Here is a 9,659-nt window from a genome sequence, read left to right as displayed (position 1 = left end):
TATGAAACTCCAGTTTACACAAGAAATGGCGCATCCAAATATTTCCCTGTTGATCAACAGAGTGCTTGTGTTTGCAAGCATAAAACTGAAAATAAAATAAAGGAAATGATTCTTAACATAAGACATGGTAGCATCAAGTTCTTCTGGTCTGGCATGCCACCTGACCCTTATTCTGCATAAACTGTTCATTTTAAAAGCATTCCTGTGCTTTGGCTTCACCACTGGGTTCTGTCAACACCACAAGGATGCAACCCGACTGGAATGCAGGCTTCCAGGAGCAGGCTGGCATGCCCAGCATCCAGGTGGTTTAGTCCAACTTCAGAGCAAGCTGGCAGAGGCCGGGAGCACAGGGAACAGGCCCAAGGGCCCGCTGCTCCATCATGCAGTACAACTGCTGAGAGCTGGGGAAGGGGTAACACACTGTGATTACGAACACAATTTTAAGAGTTCCAATTTAGTTAGCTGTGTAAAAACAGCCAAGCCTATGTACTTTAATCAAAATCAGTGCAGTCTCAGTGTGGTCCTTTTTACCGCCATGAGAAATCGCCAGCGGTGCTTACGAAACACCACGGATTTCTTGGCCCCACCCAGGCCCACTGAATCATCTCTAGGGGGGAGGCCAGTATCTGATTTTTAAGCAGCTTTGAAAAGCAAAAGCCTGGTTCTAACAAACCAGCTTCTTCAATCTGCAGGATTTTGATAGAAAACTCCCTCCTAGTGTATGGAATTTAACTGGAAACTCCAGTTCCAGTTGATCAGAATTTGACTGACATGTCACCCTGTTTTTTAGTAGGGAAATGCTTGTGGTTTCTTCCCTTCCTCCATGTATCATATTCTCTTATTCCACCACCACTTCCCTACCCTGTAGCTGGTAGTTTTTCTTACCCTTGAAAAGTGTAACCTCATTAGCCCAGGTGGGAAGAAGAGACTTTCAGGTAAACGTTGAAGATACGCTCGCCTTGGAAAAGCTTCGCTCCAGTCTTAACCTTCCCATGAGTTGCCGTGACTTCTGATCATCCTGCAGGCCTAGCTGCATGGCCAAGGGCTGACCTGGAAGCCCAACAGCTCACACCCATCCGGAAATACTTCCCTTCCACCCCAACCCTTCCCAAAGTGACCTTCTCATCATGGCCGCTGGCCCTCATTCAACCACCTCAGATTTTGTTGCTTTATGTTATCCAAATCCATCTACTCACTTTTTAATTTACCATTCCTATCACCACTAGAGTGTGGTCTGTTTAGAGACATTATGAAAATGGCCACTAAGGCTAACGCAGCCCCCAGACTTGGGGGGCCGCAAGGGCTGACCTCCTGGGCGACCCCCGAGAGGAGAGGGGCAATGATGCGGCCCACCGCAGTCACAGACTGCCCCACGCCGATGAGGGTGCCGCTGGCCTGGGCCCCGCCCACGGTCAGCTGGAGGTCCGTGATGCACGTCCTGCCGATGGCCGTGGAGAAGGACAGGAGAGTGGAGGAGAGGACAACTGCACCCATGGTGGGGGCCAAGGAGTAGAGCAGCAGCAGTGCGCAGGTGAGCATGCTGGAATGCAGCAGCAGTACCTGCGAGTTGTGCTTGTACAGCCGCAGGATCGGCCCCAGGGCGAGGCCGGCCACGGCCCCCAGCATGCTGCTGTAACTGATGAGGTAGCCTGTCACCTTGGGCCGCACCCCAAAGCGCTCCTCCAGGGCCAGGACAAAGTTACTGTAGTACAGCATGACTGCCACGGCCATCAGCAGGCGCACCAGAAATATGTCCCACATTTCGGAAAAGAGCAGGTTCTTCATGTTCCGCAAGGCCAACCCCACTTCGACCCAGGGCCGGGCAGCCTTCTTGCTGGCCCTGGCTCCGCGGTTGGTGGCTGCCTCCTGCATTGCGTCATGGCTCCTTCCCAACAGCACGTGGGTCTTTCGCAATGGCAAGCCCTTGTCTGTACTGCCCGGTTTTGCTTCCCTCCATGGAAAGAACCAAACGAGACCTGTTAAAATGGCACGAGACCCGTTAAAGCACTGAATGCACTGAATCCATACACTACCTCCTTGGGGAAGGGACAATTATTTGTGTTAGATTACTAATCTGTATTTTGGTACTAAATTTACTAGTCTGTATTTTTCTATCTAGTCTTTCACCATTCCTATGGCTTTATTCTGACAACAGGATTCTGGCAAAAGACTCTTTGCCTTTAAAAAAGAACATCACGATACCTACAAAATACTCACTGCTTTCTCCCAGCTCAAAAGCCTATGATAGTTTTCTACATTTCATCATTTCATATCTAAATTGTTATAAATTTAAATTCTTCCCTTATTAATTTTCTAATTATCTGCCTATTCATTGTTTGTCTGTCCGCCTAATATCCATCCATCTATCCAACCATCTAGACATCCAATATTCTTGGAGTGCTTCTTAAGTGCTAAACACAGAAATGTATTAACACAGACAAGGCCTCTGAAAACACAGTACTCAAGACACTAAAACTTAAAAAGGGGTTCAGATAAGAAAAGAGGCAACCAGATTGCGATATAAGGGCCATGCTGGGGCAAGTGTAGGCTGCTACATATGTGACGGCCTGCCTTGGCTTGACCGACGGACAGGGACAGCTTGGCCAACTCTCCCTGGGAAGCACCTGCTTGGATCTGCTCCAAGTCAGGGTTACCTAGTGCTTGTGCAGGTCACACCTGCAAAACCTCAGGGGGCACCATTCTCACAGACCACAACATATACAACATTACGCAGCGGCTCTAACCACCACTCGGATGATCCCACCTCTGTCCTCATGGGACTAGCACATTCTTGGCTGTTGATCTCTTGCCAATCCTTGCCCAAAAGTATTCTTAAAACTGAATTCAAACTTGCCACTCTAGGACATCCTTCCAAACTCTACCCTACTGTTTTTTCAGTTCTTTAGCACTTAAAAGTTCCACTCAGACCAGTGGCTATTCAGAGCCGCTTCATGTTGTTTCCAGCAACTTCATTTGTGTGTCATTTCTCCAAATATCGTGAAAGTGCTTCAGCCACAGACAAATTTACGACGGAAATTCAAACACATGAGATTCAATCTTAAAGGGCCCTTGAACATTACACAGAATATTGATAAAAATGTGAAAGAATTATTGCTGATGGACTAAAAAAGTAGAATTAAAATAATAAAAATGATGACGATGACGGCAAATAACTTCTGTTGAGTGCTTACTATAAGCAATCTACCCACCTACCCATCCATCTGTCCAATCTTCCAATATTCATGGAGTTCTTAAGTGTGAAATGCTAAGAAAATATTAACAAGACAAGGTCTATGAAATCCTACCTCAGGCACTGGGGTAAGCTGCTTGTATTCAGAACCTCTTACAGTTCTCATAACAAGGCTATGTGTTTTGTTACCCCATTTTATAGATGAAAAAGTGGGAGACAATTTGCCCAAGGGTCACACTAAAAGCTGGCAAAGCAGGGATTTGAACCTGAGTCTGTCGGACTCCAGAGTTTTGAGTTCTTAACCATAAGAACAGAAATCACGATGAAAAGGCTTTCTCAGGCAAAGTGGCAGACCAGAGGAGGATATAAGAAACTAACGGGTGCAGCACACCAACATGGCACATGTATACATATGTAACAAACCTGCACATTGTGCACATGTACCCTAGAACTTATACAACAAAAAATAATTAATTAAAAAAAAAAAAAGAAGCGAATGGAGTAAAAGCGTTGAGGAAAACAGCTATAGTCACTGGGGGGTAAAGGATGGCAAGACTGGGATGAGAAAGCAGCACAATATTATGTTCATTGCACTGAATGGTCAAAGCCCTAAGTGGGACACTGTGTGCTGTCTAGCCAGGTCCTCCTCCCTCTCCTCCTCTGCTATTCTATTGGCCCCAGCCTGCCTATCCTCAAGTTTCTTACTTTGGCCCCAGCCTGCCTATCCTCAAGTTTCTTATTTGGGAAAAACAAGTTCCTCTTTCTTGAAGCCACTGTGGTTGGGAACACTTGCAGCGGAACCTTTTCCTAACTGCTTAGGGCCATTTACAGGCTTAAGATAGGGCAACGTATTAAATGGCACTGTTGTTGAAGGATCCAAAATAGAAATCCATAACCAATTTTTTTGTTATATGCGGACTTTCAATTTTGAGTGATATCACATTCATGTACCTTCCTTTATATGTGAAGATACCTGGTCACATCAATGAAGCACGTGTTTGAGACTGTTTTATCTAGGTTTATGTGAATCCATTAGGCCTCCCCTCCTGATTCAAGTTACAGGTTAAGTAAATTCCTGGCAAAAAATCATAATGTATTTCTGTGAGGATGGAGAATAAGCTCATGAACTTTGCTTCCTGAGTCTGACATCCTAACCCAACATGGAAGGCATCATGAAAAACAGAACCCTGAATATGAAGATTCAAAAAGCTGCAGTAAAGTACGATGTCATTAAATATAAGGAAAACGGCCTAGCGTGAATTCTCGTTTATGAAGTCATTTATCCAAGGGCCAGCCATGCACCACTCTCTAAGCGAAGAAGACGAAAGACATTTTAAGCAACTAGCCCTGCATCCAATATGCATCCATATATGTATGTATTTATTTGAGACAGGATCTCACTCTGTCACCCAGGCTGGAATGCTGTGGTGTGATCACGGCTCACTGTAGTTTTGACCTCCTGGACTCAAACAATCCTCCTGCCTCAGTCTCTCAAGGATTTGGGACTAAAGGTATGTGCCACCATGCCTAGCTAACTAAAAAAAAAATTTCTGTAGACTCTCACTATCTTTCCCAGGCTGGTCTTGAACTCCTGGGCTCAAGCAATCCTCCCACTTCAGCCTCCCAGAGTGCTAGGATTACAGGCATGAGCCACTGAACCCGGCCCAAAGTGTATTCTGCACAGGGGTGATAACAGTGAGTAAATAGGACAAAATCTCTTCCTTCATGGGGTCTGCCTACTGATCTGGGGGGACAAACAGAATGTAAGCAGTAAAACAAATTAATAACATAATTTCAGGAACGCTGTGAAGAAAATTAAGCTATTTTAGGCAGAATGGTCAGAGAAGGCCTAAGGGAGCAGATATCTCCGTCTTGAATGATGAAAAGAGAGAGTCGATAACAGATGTGGGATAAATGAGGCAGGTAGAGGACAGGCCTGGTACAAGGCCCTCCTATGGGAATGAGCCTGGCATGCATATGGTTGATCAGAAAGCCAGCGTGGCCAGAACGTATGGAAGGAGGCAGAGACACGGGCAGGGTCTGCCCATCATCTACCACTGTGCCAGCTGTGAGGCATGTGCACCATTGCGATGGAAGCCACTGGGGGTCTGTAGCAGGAGACGGCATAGTTTTTCTTTCTTATTTCCATAATTATGTTTAAATTTACATTAAATACATTAAAAATAAAAGATTTCCCTTTTAAATTGCAATTAAAACATGTATCATGCAGAAGAATAAAATTAATCCCTTCCTCACACATTACAAAAATCAACTTAAATGGATTAAAGATAAAAATCAACTCAAAATGGATTAAAGACAAACACAAGACCTGAAACTGTAAAACAGAAGGTAGAAGCTTCTTGAAGTGGCCTTGGCAATAATTTCTTAGCTATAACAACAAAACCAATCCAAAAATAGACAAATGGAACTACCTGAAACTAAAACGCTTCTGCACAGCAATGGAAACAAATCAGCAAAGTGAAAAGACAACGTGGAAACAATCCGTAAAGCCAAAAGTAACCTGCACCGTGGACATGATTTGCAAATCATTCAACTGATAATGAGTTAATATCCAAACTATGCAAGGTACTTCTTCAACTCAACAGGAAAGAAAAAAAAAAAACAAAAAACTCAGTTTAAAAATGGGCAAAAAATCTGAATAGACATTTCTCCAAGATGTGGCCAATGGGAAAACAAAAGGTGTTCAATGTCGCTGATCATCAGGGAAATTCAAATCTAAACCACAATGAAAAATCACCTCGCACATGTTAGGAGGGCGAATACAGACACATTTTTAAAAGATAAGTGTTAATGAGGATGCGGAGAAAAGAGAACTCTTGGGCTGGGTGCGGTGGCTCATGCCTGTAATCCCAGCACTTTGGGAGGCTGAGGCGGCAGATCACATGAGGTCGGGAGTTTGAGACCAACCTGACCAACATGGAGAAACCCGGTCTCTACTAAAAATACAAAATTAACTAGGTATGGTGGCGCATGCCTGTAATCCCAGCTACTCAGGAGGCTGAGGCAGGAGAATCGCTTGAACCCGGGAGGGGGAGGTTGCGGTGAGCTGAGATCACGCCATTGCACTCCAGCCTGGGCAACAAGAGCAAAACTCCATCTCAAAAAAGAAAAAAAAGAAAGAAAAGAGAACACTGGCACACTTGGGAATGTAAACTGGTACCGGCCACTACGGAAAACACTAGGAGGGTTCCTCAAAATGACTTTCGCTTTTAGATGGTGAGTCTGTTCATTCTGATAAAAACTAATTGCAAAGAAATAAGAGAAAAGTAGGTAGATTGGTCAGTATGAATACACAAAACAATCTTCTCATGACTGTCAACTTACTGGCATTGAGAATGAAGACCAAAAAGCAGATGAAGGCTGTGAGATAAAACCCATCCTCCAATTCAGTGAGATAACCACCGACCACGGGGCCCAGGATGAAGCCCACACCAGAGGCTGTGTTGAAGTGTCCGATTACAAGCGGCCGTTCCTTCTCTGGAACCACATCAGAAAGTAGAGCCCTCGAAATGGAGAGTGTGTGTTTAAAAATACCTGCAAGGGGATGAGAAACAGTCTCTGTAACTTTGTCCAGACCACAAGTATCTCACTTATGATCCTGTGCTTAACCTTTACCCCGATGGAGTTCTGATCTCCGGTTTCTTTGGAAGGCAGCTATGCTCACCACTTTACAACCAAGACATCTGATCTTTCCTTTGAACCTCTGAGGTCCGCTGGTTCCATCCCACCATAATTGGACTCCTGGCCTAGCACTCTGATCCTAGTCGGTCACCTTATCTCTGGCAACCAAGTCCCTTAGCCCTCAGCTTGCCCACCTCCTGTCATGACCTCCCAGGTGTCTCCCAGTTACCCAGCTGCATTTCACAGCGGCTTCCATAAAGCGAGTTTTCCTTCTTTACACATTAACTCATTGAGCCAATATTTACTGCATGCCTACTCTATGGCCAGCCCTAATCTTGACCCTGAGGATAAACCAAGGAACAGAGAAACGGAGCTGGGGAGAGGACAAGGAGTGAGGAGAAATCTGATAGCACCATCACTGAACCAATACCAATGGATTTTCTACCAGTAAGAATTTGGTAGAACAAATTGAATGCTGTGACACAACCTTTAATAAGAAATAAAAGTGACTGACAACTATACACCTCATATCTCTGCAGATGGGATTTGACTCCTATGTCCCCAGACCCCCATGTGTAGAACAACCATACTTGCAAACATGCTGACAGACTCTGGTAACCAGCGGCCCACTATTTTGATCAATACATAGTAGAAACTGAATAAATGCGGCTGGCAGATCTGCGTGAATCACTCAAGTGTGATGTGTGATACAGCGTTTCTCCATGATCTCCCGTGGGCAGTCCCACTCTGCACATCACTGTGCTGCCGCCTAGTGCTTCAACACACTCGTCCTACTAATCTATTCCCAGCTCTGCCTCAAAAGTAGTGTGGTTGTGTGCCTGATAGCCAGACTCTTTGGAAAGCAAATGTGTAAATCTCTTTTGGAATTAGGTAGATGGACACTCCCTAGACCTGTTTTCGTAAACATCAGAGAGGACTGGGCCAGAACGTGATTTCGATAGGTCTTGCAGGAATTCTATGATTCTTTTTGAAATTGTATTGATGTCAGGTTCACTTTACATACATGAGGGACGAGGACTGCGGTAAGAGTCTCCCACAAACAACCCAGCCTCAGCTTCTCTTGTCTTTCAGAGGTTGGGGTGGTGGACAGAGTGGAATGGAAAATGAGGCGTCCAACTCAGGCACTGAAAACTCAGGCACTGACTCGAAGTCAGTGGCTCATTTTTAGGACACGAGGATCTGAATCCATGACTGACTTTGTGAAGCAGAACCCTGTGAAGCCCCCCATGGCTTGCTCCTGTTCACAGACCACTAAACACTGTGGAGGTTACATGGGCAAGGAGGAGTTTTTATGTATAGTGCTCATTGGTGAAGATTATGGTGACAGTTCGTATAAGAGAACTCTCACTACTTAAGCCCAGGCTCATTTCCTATTAAACAAAACATTTTACTCCTCCCCATAAATCTCAATGCATTTTGCAACAACTCTAGGTTCTTCTTCATCTTCCCCATCTGCTTCTTTAGAATTATCAACAGTACACACCACGTAATGGTGGAGCGTGTTACACTGCAGAAAGGCACGCTGCCCACCAAGAACAATAAACTCAACACCAGATGCACGTACAATGGCTATCACTTGGATTTTGTGTGTGGTACTGGGGTTTGTAAAGACAACTGACCACATTCAAGCAAAGACCTTCATAAAGCATTTATCTAGTCAACAAAAAGGCATGGTTAAGAACTTTGGAGGCTGAACTCTGCAGACTTGCAGAGTACATGAAAAAAGTATATATTCCACAGAAACGGTGTGGAAATCCCAGGTGAGCCAGCTGATCATCACGTCTATGTTAAAATGAGTTATCTGATGCTCTATTTATTTGGGGAGTCAATTAAAAGCGAGCAGTTTAACAAAACTCGGGATGGTGCCCAGTGCCCCGACTTGTCGAGCAGGGTAGCAAAGCCTGCCAGTGCTCTGATAGGTACAGTAAGAGAGACACTGAAACTCCTCTAATTGCTAAGAATGGCAAAGAGAGAACAAAGAGCTTCTACGGGAATAATCTACCCACCAAGCACTACTCGGCATTCACAGGAGGTGTTTCAAAAAATGGACAAAATAAAAGCTAGTTCGAAATGTTAAAAACAGCCCAGACCAGTCTAGAAGTAGCAAACTCACCCACGAGCTGCTGTATCATAATCCCAGTGTCCCCCCTAACTGACAGTCAGACAGAAGAAGGCCACAGGAAAGCTAAAGAGGTGAATCCCAATTTGATGTGAGGAAGCCCAGTTACAAAACTACAGGCTCACCAAGGGAGAGAGCGGGACACTCAGTGCTGGCCAAAGACACTTCACAAATTCTTACTGACTTGATGTAAAGCAAGATCAACAGGAAGGAGACAAGTCCCAGTACAGCAGTGTGATCATCCACGCTGACAGGCTCTGAGGGGCAAGGGGCTCCGTCAAGTACAACTCCAGGTTTGGTCAAGATAGCGGAGTGCCTGGTCCGTGCTAAATGTTCAACGGCCAGCAGCTGCTGGTGTCACTTATAGCCACAATTGCCATTGTAATGAGCACTTTATGTAAGTGCTAATCAAAGAGGCAATGTCCAGCAGGAACAGGCTTTAGACAGACAGACAGACAGACAGACAGACAGACAGACACACACACACACACACACACACACGGCCAGCGTTTCTGCCTCTTAGAATTCCCACATTTGGGAAGCCTCAAAGACTTGCCAGGCACAGCTCCCTTCTGAACACTCTTTATGCAAGGAAGGATGTTGAGCATGACCACAGAGGCGGCCCAGGAGGAAGCCTGCCATTTCACATATTGAGGTTCTGGAGGAAGCTATGTTTGGGGGGGAAAA

At 45.2% G+C, this 9,659-nt stretch overlaps 1 protein-coding gene across 2 annotated transcripts in view; it reads right to left on the bottom strand.

Annotated features, from left to right (window-relative positions):
• Nucleotides 1-438: 438 nt before the first annotated feature.
• MFSD9 (major facilitator superfamily domain containing 9) overlaps nt 439-9,659 on the bottom strand; it is a 20,603-nt gene continuing 11,382 nt past the window's right edge. For both annotated transcript variants that reach the window (XM_011969571.1, XM_011969569.1), the window contains exons 5-6: nt 6,536-6,745; nt 439-1,976 (exon numbers count right to left, since the gene is read on the bottom strand). In XM_011969571.1, coding sequence (XP_011824961.1) covers nt 1,189-1,976; nt 6,536-6,745 — 998 coding nt within the window. In that variant the 3' untranslated portion in view covers nt 439-1,188. The remainder of the gene's footprint in view (nt 1,977-6,535; nt 6,746-9,659) is intronic.

Source organism: Mandrillus leucophaeus, unplaced genomic scaffold (genome assembly GCF_000951045.1).
Source record: "Mandrillus leucophaeus isolate KB7577 unplaced genomic scaffold, Mleu.le_1.0 Scaffold9, whole genome shotgun sequence".
NCBI lineage: Eukaryota > Metazoa > Chordata > Mammalia > Primates > Cercopithecidae > Mandrillus > Mandrillus leucophaeus.
Note: the sequence above shows the minus strand (reverse complement) of the source record. Positions and strands in the feature narration are given on the sequence as shown.